Below are 15,742 nucleotides of genomic sequence, written 5' to 3'. Positions count from 1 at the left end.
GTATTCCCGTACCCCAAAGTTCCTCCTGGGTCTGAGGAACTTGCTGAAGCAAAGACCCTGGTTGGCCCCATACCTCCTTCAAAGGTCAGGATTGAGGTGACTCAATCTCTTTCCTACTCGGAGGCATGGGGCAGTCTATTGTCCCAGCCCTGTCTATGTTACAGAGGCCAACGTAAGGACGTGGGAAAGTTCAGGGGAGCTCAGAGGACAGCAGACTCTATCCCCCTACACCCCTTGGTCCCACTGATGGATGGTCTTAAGCCCTAATACTCACATTTCTCATGTGCCATTAAGGTGAAATCTGAAGTCCTTGTCTTAGTTCTCTATGAACTAGTTGGGTGCTGCTGGAGCAGGGCAAGGACCAGGTCATGGCTGGAACCCTGAGCCTAATGAATGGAAGACAAGCTTGTGTCCTCCGCGAATGAGTAGAGGCAGCACATGGTGAGAGATGGGAGCATTACCAGAGGGGCCTCCAATCCAGTCTATGAGCATAGTGTCTTTTTGAGCTGAGTACTGAAGCATGAGTAGGTACCTCACTGATGGACAGTGGAAGGGCATTCCAGGTACCAGGAACAGCATGTACAAGGTGTAACTGTAGTCCTGGGCCTACAGGGGAGAAATGAAACCAAGTCTGAAGTAACAGAAAAAGAAGTAATGTTCAAGCCCAGGGGGCCAAGGAGTGCCCACTGGACTGTGTCAGGTGGAGGGAGTGCCAGGCCAATGGTCTGCCCACCTCCTGGAGCTGGCAGTCACGGACATTGAGCAGTCCTAGCTTTTCACTGTCAATGAGTAACTTGGTGGGGAAGTGGGGGGGGGAGGGATTGGGCGGGGCCAGGCTGGCTGCTGTGGGCCTAGTGGCGTTTTCCACTCCTGACCAAGTATGCCTAGACCGCCTACCTGCTCAAGTGTCCACCTTGCTCTGCTCCACCCAGCCCAACCTGCCCGAGCTCCCTGGAGAAGGAACCCTCTTTCCTGGCAGCTGGACCAAAAGAGTCGCCTTTGGCACCAGTGGGTGAGGGGCTGAGAGGGCATGGGTGGACTAGGGTGAAGACAGGGTGGGGGGTAAGGGGACACCGCCCTCTTTTTGTGTGAGAATAATTCCCAGGGATCCATCATGGAGTGGTTGCCAATACTCTGTGTGCTCGGCTATATGCTAGGAGTTGGAAAATGCCAAGACGAGGGCAGATACTCTGTCTTGAAAGTTGCAGTTGTGAGTAGGACAATCTCCAAGCTTGAGTCAGGAGTCTTGTGTTCCAGGAGGAAACCTCTGGTACTTAAGTCCTCTGTGACCTTGGCCAGGCCCTGCCCTTCAGGACTTGCCTACAACATGCCACTGCAAGAAATGGTCTCTCCAGTTTCCAATATTTGTGATGTGGAGGAGCTTTTAGGAATGATCGCTTTGGGATTGATAGGCTGGGGAGGTTACCGCAAGAAGGAGACGAGGTTTTGGAGGTGGGACTCCTAAAAAACTTTGTAGGGTCAAGAGCTAAGAGTCTGTGTGACTGGATCCAGGAATCTTGCTGAGTCTGGCTGAGAAGCTGAACCATTTTCTGCCTGAAACAGAAAGCTTCCGCCCTTAGGGGAAGAAGAGGATGCAGATCTACAGGAGATCCCTCTGGCTGTGTTTATGGGATGGAACCCCTCTTCCCATCCATCTGGGCTGGGTCTTCACTTCCATATCCCTCAGGCCCATCCTGATTATGGCCCTGGCCTGGCTGTGGCTGCTTTGCCTCTCCAGTTCCCAGGTAAGCTGGGCCCTTCCTCCTACTTCAGGTCTTGGTAGTAGGGGTGGTTGGCACCTTTGTCTCCAATTTTACCTGGACCAACGATATTGACCGTGGAAATAGTGTAGAGGTAGAGATTCAGAACTAGGACTGAAGGCCTGCTGTCTGCAGGAGGTCAAAGGCCAGAGGGTAGATGGACTGAGGTGTGACCAGGCCTAGGGAAGGGGGAGAAATTTCCTTTCCTACCAGGTCCCAGCAGGAAGACAGAGCCTGGGACAAGGTAGAATTCTCCCACAGGCTAAGGCCCAAGCTGCGGAGCTGCATGTGGAAGTCCCTGAAAACTATGGTGGAAGTTTCCCTTTGTACTTGGTCAAGGTGAGCCTAAGAGCTGAGTGAGTAATCCCCAAGTCCCACTCTTTCAAGTCTGCCTCTTACCTCCAGCTCCCATCTTCTTTCTTACTTTGGCTTTCTTTTGGATCCTGCTTCCCAGAGAATATGTGTTATAACATGAATAACATGACTTTAGTCCTAGAGAATTTCAGAATGAAATATTGGTGCTGGGTATAGTGACACACATTTGTAATTACGATGCTGAGTCAGCAAGTAAAAGCTAGCCTAGGCTACACAGAGAGATCCAGTATTAAAAAAGAAAAATCTGAGTGCCAATGGTTCATGCCTGTTCTAGCTACTCAGGAGGCTCAGATCTAAGGATTGTGGTTTGAAGTCAGCCTAAGTGGGAAAGCCTTGAGATTCTTATCTCCAATTAACCAGCAAAAAGTCAGAAGTGGAGATATGGCTAGACTGGGGCAAAAACGCTAAGGAACAGCTTGTGTGTCCTAAGTTCAGTACATCCTAAGTTCAGTACACACACACACACACACACACACATACACACACACACACACATACACACACACACATACACACACACACATACACACACACACACACACACACATCGGGTAAAGCAGAAACTCAGGCTTTTACTCCCATTGCTTGTTGAGCCTCAGGCAAGTGCCAACCCCCTTCCGAGGCTCACTTTCCCCACATATAAAATGGGGTTGTTAGATAAGAGACATATCTAAGCCTGGTCCCTACTCCTTTTGCTTCTGCTCTCACCCAGCTACCAGTGCCCCTCAAGGAGGCTGGAAGCCACGTTGTGCTGTCAGAGAGCTCAGATGTGGCAGCTGAAGTCCCCTTTGCTGTGGATCCAGATTCTGGCTTCCTGCTGGCAACCAGAGCCCTAGACCGAGAGGAAAAGGCAGAGTACCAGCTACAGGTATGGCCAGATGAGATAGAGGGGACAGTCATCAAGGCAGGGCTGGGCACTGACTGCTCTTTCATGCCAGACCACCCTGGAGAGTGATGATGGACGTATCTTGTGGGGCCCACAGTCTATAATTGTGCATGTGAAGGATGAGAATGACCAGGTGCCCCAATTCTCCCAGACTGTCTACAGAGCTCAGCTGAGCCAGGGCACCAGACCTGGTAAGAGACAAGGGCAACCAACTTGCAGCAATGTCAGGTGGCCACTAATGGGGGACAGGACCACAGAGTTGAAGCTGTCCCTCCCCAGCTCTAACCCATCCTATACACTCCCATTCTACTGAGGGTACCATCTAGTCTTGGTTTTAACTTGTTCATCTGAGAAGTGGGAAGAAAAATTGTGGCTCACCCCCAGAACCTGGCATGATGATGGATAGGGAAGGAAGGGCCAGAAGGAGAAGGGTGGGCATGGAAGACTCCCTCTCCTGCCTCCATTACAGTTTACTTCCCTACCGTACACCAGGTGTCCCCTTCTTCTTCCTTGAGGCTACTGATGGGGATGAACCAGGCACTGCCAACTCAGATCTTCGATTCCATATCCTGAGCCAGACCCCGGCCCAACCTTCACCAGACTTATTCCTACTGGAGCCTCAGCTGGGAGCTCTGGCACTCAGCCCTGAGGGTGAGCCTAAGCTGGGATGGAGGGACAGTCAGGGAACAGTGGAGATGGGTCGGAGGTGGCTCTGAGCTAGAAGGAATGGATGGGCTGGAGCTGAGATGAAGGAAGAGGAAACAGTATTGTAAGTAGAGGCCATGCCTGGAGAATTACGAAATGGGGTGGATGAAGTGCCTCAGCTCCACTCTCTGGAGATATCATAGAATGGCCAGAGGAGCCATTGTTTGGATACCTCAGTACTGATGGCAGAAGGCACCTGCATGTGGGAGTTCAAACCAAAGGCATAGGCTGATAGAAAAACAAGTGGATTATATCTCAATCCAGCTAGCGTCCTTTCACCCAACTAATCCCAAACCCCCATCCAACCTTATCATTAACAATCCATCCAAGCAGTCCTCTACTCATCTTCCTATTCTGATGATCCATCTACCCCCCTCCCCAGTTCACCAACATTTACTTTGTGGGTAGCTATAGAAATGATATTGCAAGCTTTCAAGTCTTGGTTGGATGCTTATGACCCTATCATCCCTTGACCTAGAATCTCAAGAACACCTGCCTTATATGTGGCTTCATATGTGGTATCAGCTGATCATTCTACCTTTTTTAGGAAGCTCCAGCCTAGAACATGCCCTGGAAGGGCCTTACCAGCTCTTGGTGCAGGCCAAGGACATGGGTGATCAGGCCTCAGGCCACCAGGCTACAGCAACTGTAGAGATCTTCATACTGGAGAACACCTGGGCACCCCTAGAGCCTATTCACCTGTCAGAGAACCTCAAAGTCCCATACCCACATCACATTGCTCAGGTGAGTTAGTGGCTATCAGCAGCTAAAGCAGCTGGGAGACAGCTGTGCCTGAGTCTCATGGACACTTGCGGGGAGAGTCTGGGACCTAACTTGATTCCCTCTCCTCTTTCTATCACCCTTTCCACTACTTCCCATAGTCCCTCACATGCCATCCTCTGGCAGGTGTGGCTCTGTATTCTTATCTCTAGTACTTGCCCAAGGCTTTCGCTTCCTCAGGAAAACAGCTGCCACTTCTTGCTGCCATGGGGATTGTCACCCAGACCAGGAATGTCTCAAGCCTACTCTAGGAATGCCTGAGGGTCAGTTTCAGCCTGAGAGGGCAGAAAATAAAAACAACCTGGTCATTCAGGCACTGTGTCAGGACTCAGGTTTGGATCAGGACAAGACTGCTATAAAGTTGTCACCACAAGTATCCTAAATATAAAGAGCCTACCTGGACTCCAGGGACTTGGAGGACAGCAATTCCATAGTTAGAGTCCAGGCTTCTTATTTGTAAATCAGTTGGGTTTAAGGGTGGGCATAGATCATTTCTGCCCCTTAACCCCAAGTGCCTTCACTCTATGTCTGCCTCCTAGGTACACTGGAGTGGAGGAAATGTGCACTATCACCTGGACAGCCAGCCTCCTGGGCCTTTCAATATAGATGCAGAGGGGAAGATCCATGTGACCAGGGAGCTGGACCGGGAAGCCCAAGCTGAGGTTAGATGAGAGGGATGCGGCGGGGGGGGGGGGAGCTGGAGGGTGCTTAGTCATTCTTTGGTTGGCTTTTGTGAGTGTGACCTCCCTCCCAGATGCTGAGGCAGTGGAAGAGAGCCTAGAAGAGCTGGAGCTAACCATCTAGAAGCTCCAGGAGCTGCCCTTGGTCCTGACCTGAAGCCCCTCCCCTCACTGCCCATTACAGTACCTGCTCCAGGTGCAAGCTCAGAATTCCCATGGTGAGGACTACGCAGAACCCCTGGAGTTACGTGTGGTGGTAATGGATGAAAACGACAATGCACCTGTTTGCTCCCCGCATGCTCCTTCAATCAGCATCCCTGAACTCAGCCCCCCAGGTGGGCTATAGGAATTGTCAGGCTGAGGGAAGAATGGAGTCCCTACAAACCATCTCATTTTGCATCTCTTGGCCATATGGAGGTCTAACTTTAGGTCCCTATCTCTAAGTTCTTCTCCAACTCACACACACATGTACACACAAGTTCAAGTTCAGTTTTGTACAAAAAGAAAAGTAGGCAGGGCAAGACCTGTAGGCTGAGCCATGGTTCCACCCAAGTGGGTGCTGTTTTGTAGGTACTGAAGTGACTAAGCTGTCAGCAGAGGATGCAGATGCCCCTGACTCTCCCAACTCCCATGTTGTATATCGGCTGCTGAAACCTGAGCCTGAGGAAGGGACTGAAGAGAGAACCTTTCAGCTGGATCCCACCTCAGGAAGTATCACACTGGGCACTGTCCCTCTCCAAGCTGGCCAGAACGTTCGGCTCCAAGTGCTGGCCATTGACCTGGCAGGCGCAGAGGGTGGTAAGTGTCTTGATGGTGACCTGGGCTCCTGACTCTCTGTTCTTATTGGGCCTTACACAAGACCTCCCATGCTTTAGGCCTCAGCAGCACATGTGAAGTTGAAGTCTCAGTCATGGACATCAATGACCACGCTCCTGAGTTCACCACTTCCCAGGTATGTGGAAGCAAAGGGATAACTTGGGAAGGGTGCTGGAGGATCTCACTGGCTGTCACTATCTCTCCAGATTGGGCCTGTGAGCCTCCCTGAGGATGTGGAGCCCGGGACTCTGGTGGCCACACTCACGGCCACTGATGCTGATCTTGAGCCTGCCTTCCGCCTCATGGACTTTGCCATTGAGGCGGGAGACACAGAGGGGATCTTTGGATTGGATGGAGAGCCAGACTCTAATCATGTCCAACTCAGACTCCGCAAGGTAAGGATCTGGATGGTGGGAAAGGGATATGTGTATGTACCCCCATGCACATGCACTCGCACAAATGTGCGCGTGCACACACACACACACACACACACACACACACCACAGCCCGCACAGTGACCCAGAACTCACTGGTTTCAGAACCTCAGCTATGAGACAGCTCCTCATCACGAGGTGGTGGTGGTAGTATGGAATGTGGAAGAACTGGTGGGCCCTGGCCCAGGACCTGCATCCACGGCCACTGTGACTGTGCTGGTGAAAAGAGTGATCCCTCCCCTCAAATTGGATCAGGAGAGCTATGAGGCTCGTGTCCCAGTCAGCATCCCAGCAGGTTCCCTCCTGCTGACCATCCAGCCCTCATACCCCAGGAGCAGACCTCTCAGGTGAGCCAAAAGCCTGAACTCTTTCCTGGGCTAGATCTCTTCTGCTTCTCAGGGTTGAATCTCAGGCCTCAGAGGAGGCTCATGTTATCTATTATTTGAACTATCTCTCAAGTTATTGATAAGGCCAAGATTGTGTCTCCTGGGGCATGGAGGGTTGGGAGCACGGGGGTGAATCAGGAGGGGGGCATTTAGACCCTATGAGAACTCAGATTATCTCTCCATCTGGAAGGAGTCCCGTGTCCTCCTCTATCTCCCACTCAGATTGCAGCAGGGAGACAAGGCTGTCCTCAAGCTGGGGCCCTATCCAAGCCCCTTGGCAAGGGAACAAGTGAAGCAATACCTAGACTCTGATAGTTCCTCTACCACCCATAGTATCTTCACTCCAGCCTCCCACTCCAACAAGCCTCAAAGCTGTGGAGAGAGGCTGGGCACCCCAGCTGCCCCTTAGAGATCATGGAACTGGAGCAGGTCACACGATTCTGGGATTTCTGAGCAAGATCCCCTATGTAATCTCAGTGCCACCTCATTCCCATCCCCTTCTCTGGTCCTCAGGTTCTCCCTGGTCAATGACTCAGAGGGCTGGCTCTGTATCCATGAGGCTTCCGGGGAGGTACACACAGCCCAGTCTCTGAAGGGTGCCCGGCCTGGAGACACATACACAGTGCTTGTGGAGGCTCAGGACCCAGGTATGGCCAGGAATCAGTGGGACCTCTTGGAGGAACTACATTTGGAAGTCGCTCCCTATGCAAAACTCAGACAGATGGGCAGACCTGAATCTCCCCACCCCCTGGGCCCTTACAGACAATCCTTCAGCCTCTAGTAGGAGAGAAGGATGGGAAGCTGGAGCATTCTGCCTTCCTGAGAATGGATTTACTCCAAAGTGAGAAGGCCTGGCTTCTGCTTCCTTTCTCTCATCACTCTCCTGGTCTACCTTGAAATCCTCTAATCCTGCTCCTTAGCCCCTAGAAGGTGTCTTAGGGTGTCAGCTTCAGAAACAAGCTAAGGGAGTGGGTGTGGGTCAGGGGAGGAAGGATGACCAGAAGCTGTATCTAAGGCAGACATGCTAGGAGATGAGCCGAAACACATGCTAAGGCCAGGTAGGAAGAATTGTGAAAGTTGTTTGGCTAGGACGGACTGGTTCTGGGAGGGTATTGTTGGGAGGGTGTCAAAAGGTTCCTGGTCATGGGCCAAGAGGAGTACCTCTCCACGGTCAGGGCATTGCCATGTTTCTGGGCTCTGGTTCAATATCAGGGATGGCTCTGAGGGCAGGTTTGGCATCCAGAAAGATGGAGGTGAGTCTGGCAGCTGCTTAAACAGTGAAGAGGTAAAGTCCGCTGTGAGGAAGTTACTGACGTGGAGATGATGGGATGAAGTGAGGGGTGGATTGGAGGAAGGGTGGCTGATGACAGCAGGGTGTGACCTATGGGCTGTGTGGGAGGAGCCAGCTAAGGAATTCCAGGGCTCACCCCGCCCCCAACAACACAGATGAGCCAGAACTGAGCACCTCTGCCAGCCTCATGGTCCACTTCCTGAAGGCCCCTCCTGTCCCGGCCCTGACTCTGGCCCCCATGCCATCCCGACATCTCTGCACACCTCGCCAGGACTATGGCGTGGTCATCAGTGCACCCAGCGAGGACTCCAACCTGTCCAGTGGGCATGGCCCCTACAGCTTTGCACTGGGTCCCAACCCCACCGTGCAGCGAGATTGGCGTCTTCAGCCTTTCAATGGTATTTGGTGAGGGAAGGGAGGGAGCTGTGACCAAGTTGCGGCGGGGTTGGAAGGGAGGGATCACTTGGAAATGAAATAAGATGGGGCTGGATCTAGAAGGAGCAACCCCCAGCTGACCTTTCCAGGACAGTGATTCAATCATTGCTTGCAATCCAATAGATTCCCATGCCTTCCTCACCCTGGCCCTGCACTGGGTGGAGCCAGGTGAACATGTAGTTCCAGTGGTTGTTCAACACAATGCCCAAACATGGCAGATCACGGTCCGAGGTGAGTCTGGAGCCAAGGATGTCATTTGCAGCCATCAAGTTGCAGAAGGAAGGGGCTGGGTAGGGGTCACTGATGCTCACACAGTTGGTTTATACCTGTGCATACTTGTCCATTTGTGGCCAGGCCCCTATATCTGTGTGCATGCTGCCACATACATAGGAGTACATTCATGTATGCGTGTGCACAAAAATAGCCAGGGGGCTTCAAGCCACTGGGAGCCCTCCCCCACGCCTCTCACCTTCTCCCCCCCCCCATTCCTCCAGTGATTGTGTGTCGTTGCAATGTGGACGGACAGTGCCTGCGCAAGGTGGGCCGCATGAAAGGCATGCCCACGAAGTTGACAGCAGTGGGTGTCCTCGTAGGCACGCTGGCAGCCATAGGTAATGGAAGCTGGGTTCCTGTGGGTGGGTAGAGTGGATGGTTCCTGTGTATGGTTAGGGATGTCCTGTTTCCATAGTGTCTCCAGGTCTGCAAGTGTAACCTCCTAAGTCTTTATTATTTTGCACTTTTCTCTTGGTGTCATCCTCATCCTCATCAAGAATGGTGTTTACCATTGCATTATTTTGTTTGGCCAGAATGTCAGGCCTTAGGCCTAGCACATGAGGTGCATTATCGAATGGAATCCCCACTGCAGCCTGTGAGATGGATCTGTTGTCTTCCCGTTTTACAAATGAGGTCTCTATGGTTCAAGAGAGGTTAAATGACTTGTGCAAGTTTACGCAGGATAGGATAGATCTCTTATCTTTCTACTCTTGTTCCTTTAGTCCAAGCCACTCTTTCTGTCTCCTTTATTTTTTAGTCCCCTAAGTATTTTCCTCATTTTCTTTGCTGGTCCTAGCACAATGCTGCCATGTACCTTTCTCCTAGAGGTCTATGGGAACAACTCATTGGACATTAGCTGTCCACAGAGAAGGGGATGTTGGAGGCTGGGGTGTGTTAGGGAAGCCTCAGTGAGTTCAGGATCTGGTAAAGGTTGACTGGGCCAAGTCCTCAGAGTCCTTCAGGTTCTAGGAGTCACTCCCCAGCCCTCAGACTCCGTTCAGCTTTGGATACACTGTCTAGGAAACTTTGTCCCTACAAATGGAGAAGTCCCACAGCCCCCTTCTGAGTGTTGACATACTTGGACCCCTCAGGCTTCTTCCTCATCCTCATCTTCACCCACCTGGCTTTGGCAAGGAAGAAGGACCTGGATCAACCAGCAGACAGCATGCCCCTGAAGGCAGCCGCCTGAGTAACCTAGGAAAACTCAGCTGGGAGCTTGGCCTCTGGCTCCATCTGAACCCACTGGGAAAAGTCCTCGTGCCCAAAATTCAGTGGGGACCACTACAGAGTAAAAACCCCTCTTATCTTCCTGGGATGGAGGTACTGTCACTATGTATGTTCCAGGAGCCTGGATGACTTTATGGGATTCCCAAAGGAGTGCTCTGAATGGCAGCTCATTGTCCAATAATAAAGCTTCAGTGAATGAGCGGGGCAGGGCCCTGAGAATTACTGTGCTTGAGTGCAAATGTTCATGCCCCCTCCATCTTCTGGCTCTGGGGATTAAGGAGCAGAGTTGGGATCCCTGAGGAGAAGGACCTAGGGACATCATTTGGACTTTTGGTGAGCTCTTGGGGACAAAGCGAGACAGGCTATTTCCTTGGGTATCCAGAGCTCACTGCTGGGATGGATAATTGTGATGGTGTCATTCCTGTCTTTCCAGGATATCATTTTGCTATGGGAGGTCATAATCCCGTGAGTCTGTGTCCTTTGTTCCTGGAACTCTTTTTTTTGGGGGGGGAGGGTCCGGTCGTGGGGCCTGAACTCTGGGCCTGGACGCTGTCCCTCAGCTCTTCAGCTCAAGGCTAGCGCTCTACCACTTGAGCCACAGCACCACTTCCAGCTTTTTTCTTTTTGCTTATGTGGTGCTGAGGAATCGAACCCAGGGCCTCAGGCATGCAAGGCAAGCGCTCTACCACTGAGCCACCTTCCCAGCCCTGTCCTTTGTTCCTGTGTGAGCACAGTTGTGTCCCTATGCATGAGCTTCCTGCATACATGGGTTAGCAGAGATCCCCCACTCTGCAAGGCAGGCACAGGAGAATAAAGCCAGAGATGAGTCCTTTTGTCCTGTGCAGGTTCTCAGGCACTTCTGGAGTCCACACACAGGTAGTGACCATGTCAGGGAATCTTCAGAGTAGCAGAAAAGTGAGTTGCTTGAATGGATACCATTGGGGTGGAGCATGGCTCACCCTAGCCCAAGATTAATCCATGGCCCAGGTGTCCTGACCATGGATCCAAACAGACCTGTAACCCTTGCCCTTAGACTTACTCCAGACAAGCTGATCTCCTTTCTAACGGTCTCCAGGAAGCCAGGGTGGGACTGACTGTCCCAGGCACCCCGAGTTGATGATGGTAAATCATGAGGAAGAGAGAAAAACAACCTTGGTGAGGCCCAACCCTATTTTTAGGAGATAATCTCTCTACAGCTGGCAAGTTCTGTGGGAAGAGGGCCAAAGCCAGCCAAAAGAGATGCATCAGGCATTCTGGCTGGCCAGAGGAAGCCTGTAGATGTTCTCTGAGGTCGGTCCCAGTCACACTGCACTCAGAAACTCTCACCAGAGGCTCCATTGACTAGTCTGGGCCAAGTAGGGCTTCCCTGCCCACTGTCACCAGATCTGTCCCCTGATCCTCTTGGCTCACATCTACTCAGATAGTCTTTCAGGGTACAAGGCCACTTGGAGGTAAAATCTCATCTAATCTTCCCATCAACTACATGGGGAGGATCATTGGCCCCTTTATCCAGTAGAGAATCCCTAAGGTCAGGGAGGTGAAGAGCTGTTTCTGGGAGTCTTGGGACCAGAGCCCAAGGAGGAACAATGTAACCAAGTTCTATATAACCTCTCTAGAAGTATCTGATCCTTCATCTGGTCTCTGTTCCCACAAGATCCCCCAGTGAGCCTTACAGATCACCTGGCCCGTTCCTTCTGCTAATGGTGGAAAGATGCATTGTAAAGAGATAGCAGGAACTTCTCTGGTTCATAAGCCGGAATCTCCCTGTCTCTAGGTCCTTGGTTTGGATGGATGGGTAGGTGCATAGATGAGTAGATGGATGAACAATTGGCAGTGTAAGTAGACAGATAGATGGGGATCAATGAAGGAAAGTTGGGATGATGGGAATCCAGGGCAAGTTGAGGCACCTTGTCTCAGTTTGAGGACTTCTGAGCTTCCAGGCTCCTGGCTACTCTGTAGTTGTTATCATTGCCCGGTTTCCCTGAGTACCTGAAGACAGAAACCTCTCTTGTCATCTTCAGCCCCATCCTAAAGGGATAAGTAAGGCTCAGAGAGGGGCATGGCTTCTCCTGGGTCACAGATAGAAATGCATTGGTGGTGGGCTGGGGAGTGCTTGTAGGGACTCATGTTCATGAAGTGTGCCTCCTGCTGTAGACAAGAGAAGGGTGCTATCCATTCTCTGCCTCAGCCTTACTGAGTTTCCAGATATATAACCTCACCTTTCTGAGCCTCAGTTTTACATGTTGGTAGAATAGGCCTCACTTCATAAGTTGATGGAAGAACCACATGAGATAATCCTTGTAAAATGCTTTTAGCCCAGTGCCAAGTGCATCACAGGCTTTCCCCAGTTGATGAATTCTGAGGTGAGGTGAGGGTACCATAAATGCATGTAGCCCCACACTCACACACATTCTAGAGAGTACAAGGCCCTGGGTTTGGGGAGGAAGGATGGAGAAGGGGCTCCAGCTTTAGCTCCAAGCAGGCCTTTTTGGGTGGCCCAAGACAAGACATTGGCCTGGGTTCTTCTGCGTACTCTGAGCTCCAGAGGTCTCATGGGACTCTGACTGGGTTGGAGCTGGACGGAGGAGTAGAGAACATGGCCGCAGCAGGGGGCTCCTATTCTCCCTCTCCCAGGCCCCTTCCAGAGGCACAGAGCCAGATCAAAGGGACCCAGCACTGAGGACTGGGAGGCAGCCTTGGAAAGAATGTAAACATGAAGATATTTTTAAACGTTTTTCCAGCCCTAGCGATAGAGCTCTTGAAGCAAGAGGCAAAGAGGTCAGTCTGGCCCTCACACCCAAAGATCTAAACAGTCTTGGGACTAACCCCCTCCCAAGACAGCCCTGCCCCCTCCCACCTCCACCTACCTATCCCTGCCCCAGGACTGTAGCTTACATATCAGAGCAGAAGTTTTTTTTTCCTGTTTTTACCTTCAGATGTCCTACTGCTCTTGGATAGAGCACTGTTTGGTAGGTGGGTGATGGGGGAAGCAGGAAGCAGGCTGGAGGGAGATGGGGGAGCAGAGAGGCTAGAGCAGGAACAGACTAGGATGGACTCACTAGAGTGAGTCAAGCTCTGAGAGGGCCGCTAATGATGGGGACAGTAGGGGTGGGGTGGGGGAGAGAGGAGGAACTGCTTTGATTACACCCAGGTGTCACAGTGATTCACAAACGTGGGGACAAAGCTCCCAGAACATCTCTGCTTCCGGTGTCACGGTGACGCTCACCACGGGTTCCATGACAACAGCCTCTTCTCTGAGTGATGTGGCCACTCTCACACACTCTCAGGAGTGTTACAAGGAGACTGGTGCAGGGGAAGCAGCCACAACATATTCCTTCCAACCCATGATCATACCCCAGAGACCATAGCATATGGGACTCAGGGACCTTTACCATATTCACATTCCACTGACCACAGCCTGTGGCTCTGAGCTGTGGCCCGGCTGGGCTGTGGCTATCAGGACATTGAGGTACCCTGGCCCAGGAGAAACCTCCACTACTGTCTTGCATGCTTTAGGAAACTGCTGTGCCACCTTTCCCTGCTTAGGGGTGCATAAGGACTTTGTGTCGCTCTACAGTTCCTGTGGGAAGGGCATGACAAGAGGGTGTTATTCTCCAGGTCCTCACTACTAAAACAGCAGATCCAGGGACTTTGAGGTGTGGTAGGGTATGGGGTTCAGGGGAGCTGCGTAGAGCTGGCACTAGTGGAAAGGAACCTAGAGACTTGTCCAGGTTTCAGTGTGCCTGTGTGTGCCCCTTGCCAGGGCTGTTGCTATTCTTACCTACTGGGTGGCGGCGGGGATCAGAGATAGTGGAGGGATGGGAGGGAGTCATGAGTACTGGCCCCTTATCGGACACATTCTGTGGAAACTTGGCCAGGGGTTGCCAGTCTCAAAGCACTGAGTGGCTTGGGGAGTAGGCGACAGGGGACCACAGGGATGGGCTGGATTCTTTGCAGAAATGTCTTCTCTTTTAGCCAGGCAAAGTCTACTTTAAAACTGGCCTGCGGTGGGGGAGGGAATTCCAGTTTTCTTTCTTCCTACCTGCCTCTCGTGGTTCCTTCCCAGTCCACCCCAGAACACACCACCATTGTTTCCATCACCGAGCCTGGGTCACTGCAGATGACAACGCCTTGGCTTCCTCAGTTGAAGGGACAGCCTCTAGGAAACAGCACTGGCTTGGTCTGGAGCCACAGAAGCCCCTTCTGGCCACAGTTCCACCCATTTCCTCACTATGTGGTCTTTAAGTAAGTCACCTGTCTTCTCAGAGCCTCAGTTTCCCCATTTCTTCTCCCAGGTTGTGTTAGGGATGACAGGAAGGTGTGTGCACATGTACAAGGGTCCAACTTATGTGTGTGTGCCTGTGTACACATGTGTGGACAACCAGAGGTAGAGGCGCATGGGCCCCCACCCTGGAGACTCCCTCCCTATGGATTTTCCATTGGCACGTCGGCACCCTCTGCCCCCAAAATAGGCCCTACGAGCTGTGTGCGACAGAGCCCAGACTAAGGGGCCTTTTTATAGCTGCCCTTTGATTGTCAGCTCTTGAATGGCTATTTCAAGCCCCAACGCCTAGAGAAGTGGGGCTAGCTCAGTGGGCCTGGCTGGCTCCCTTCTGAAGGCATCCCCAAGAGGCTAGCCCTACAGTAGGCAGGAAGAACACGTACCCTTGGGGAGGGCCATCCATCCCCAGGGCTCAGCCTCTTCCTCCAAGGAAACTACAGATGGGCAAAACTCAACCACATGTATGGAGCTTACCTACAGCCTCTGTCCACTTGCTACACATTGTGAGGGTTTACTGGGATAGCACAAACCAAGCCCTAAGTTAGCACAGGGTATGGTATCTAATTGGCCCTAAAAATATTAACAGTTACTATTATTGTTGTCATTACAGCTGTAATCACGCTTGGTTTCTGTTGCGACAATAAATTTTTTTCCAGTTTTTTCTGACCATTTATCTTTTATTGATGGACTCAAGAGATGATGCTTCCCTTGCCTACATACTCTCTCTCTCTCTCTCTCTCTCTCTCTCTCACACACACACACACACACACACACACACACACACACACACACCTTGCTTTAGAGTAAGGAGCCCCAAGTTTTTGTCAGTATTCCCTGTGAACCCTCTCTATAAATGGCCTTTGGGAGGTTCATGACCCTTGAGACTGTACTTTCAGAGCATATGGGGGGTCTACACTGCTATCATTGCTTTTAAATACCATCAGTTACTGACCCACAGGATTCCCAAACTCCAGATTCTGAAAGTCTAAGTCTAGATGCTGAATATCCTAATGACCTCTGCACTTGGATTCTAGAATTGTCTCTCTGGAACTGGAGGAAATGGACTTCTTCCATAGCTCCATAGGAGGAAGAATTTTCTGGCTACTCAGGTGCATAAGACTTGACAAACTGGGCTGGGAATGTGCCTTAGTGGTAGAGTGCTTGCCTAGCATGCATGAAGCCCTGGGTTCAGTTTCTCAGTACCAATAAACAGAAAAGGCCAGAAGTGGAGCTGTAGCTCAAGTGGTAGAGTGCTAGCCTTAAGTAAAAGAAGCTCAGGGACAGTGCCCAGGCTGAGTTCAAGCCCCAAGACTTGTTTAAAAAACAACAACAACAAGGACTTGACAAACTTAGCTCCTTGGTCATGGTCCATGTGTTCAGGGGTGTGGGCTGCCAAAAGGTAGGGACAGGAT

At 51.5% G+C, this 15,742-nt stretch overlaps 1 protein-coding gene across 5 annotated transcripts; it reads left to right on the top strand.

Moving 5' to 3' along the window:
• Positions 1-878: 878 nt before the first annotated feature.
• Cdh16 (cadherin 16, KSP-cadherin) lies at positions 879-10,269 on the top strand. Of its 5 annotated transcripts, none has more exons than XM_013012882.1 (18): positions 879-1,012; positions 1,581-1,745; positions 2,022-2,099; positions 2,848-3,003; positions 3,074-3,212; positions 3,514-3,672; positions 4,274-4,470; positions 5,046-5,168; positions 5,371-5,521; positions 5,757-5,984; positions 6,062-6,138; positions 6,209-6,397; positions 6,542-6,783; positions 7,336-7,469; positions 8,269-8,511; positions 8,672-8,779; positions 9,043-9,159; positions 9,913-10,269. In XM_013012882.1, exons 1-18 carry the CDS (start codon positions 881-883, stop codon positions 10,008-10,010), a joined length of 2,736 nt encoding a protein of 911 aa, XP_012868336.1. In that variant the 5' UTR covers positions 879-880; the 3' UTR covers positions 10,011-10,269. The 5 variants fall into 5 exon arrangements, with proteins under 5 accessions (XP_012868336.1, XP_012868337.1, XP_012868335.1 ...); XM_013012883.1 differs by lacking the exon at positions 9,913-10,269 and adding an exon at positions 9,319-9,890 and having other exon boundaries at positions 879-1,008; positions 1,688-1,745; XM_013012881.1 differs by lacking the exon at positions 9,913-10,269 and adding an exon at positions 9,319-9,890.
• The last annotated feature ends 5,473 nt before the right edge of the window (positions 10,270-15,742 follow it).

Source organism: Dipodomys ordii, unplaced genomic scaffold (genome assembly GCF_000151885.1).
Source record: "Dipodomys ordii isolate 6190 unplaced genomic scaffold, Dord_2.0 Scaffold18, whole genome shotgun sequence".
In the NCBI taxonomy this organism is placed as follows: Eukaryota; Metazoa; Chordata; class Mammalia; order Rodentia; family Heteromyidae; genus Dipodomys; species Dipodomys ordii.
This window is presented reverse-complemented; position numbering and strand designations above follow the sequence as displayed.

Coding starts and splice junctions, on each gene's coding strand:
- Cdh16 (XM_013012881.1), top strand. CDS start 881: ATGCCTAGACCGCCTACCTGCTCAAGTGTCCACCTTGCTCTGCTCCAC. Junction 1,746..2,021: donor TTTGCCTCTCCAGTTCCCAG/GTAAGCTGGGCC, acceptor ATTCTCCCACAG/GCTAAGGCCCAAGCTGCGGA. Junction 5,522..5,756: donor CCCTGAACTCAGCCCCCCAG/GTGGGCTATAGG, acceptor GCTGTTTTGTAG/GTACTGAAGTGACTAAGCTG.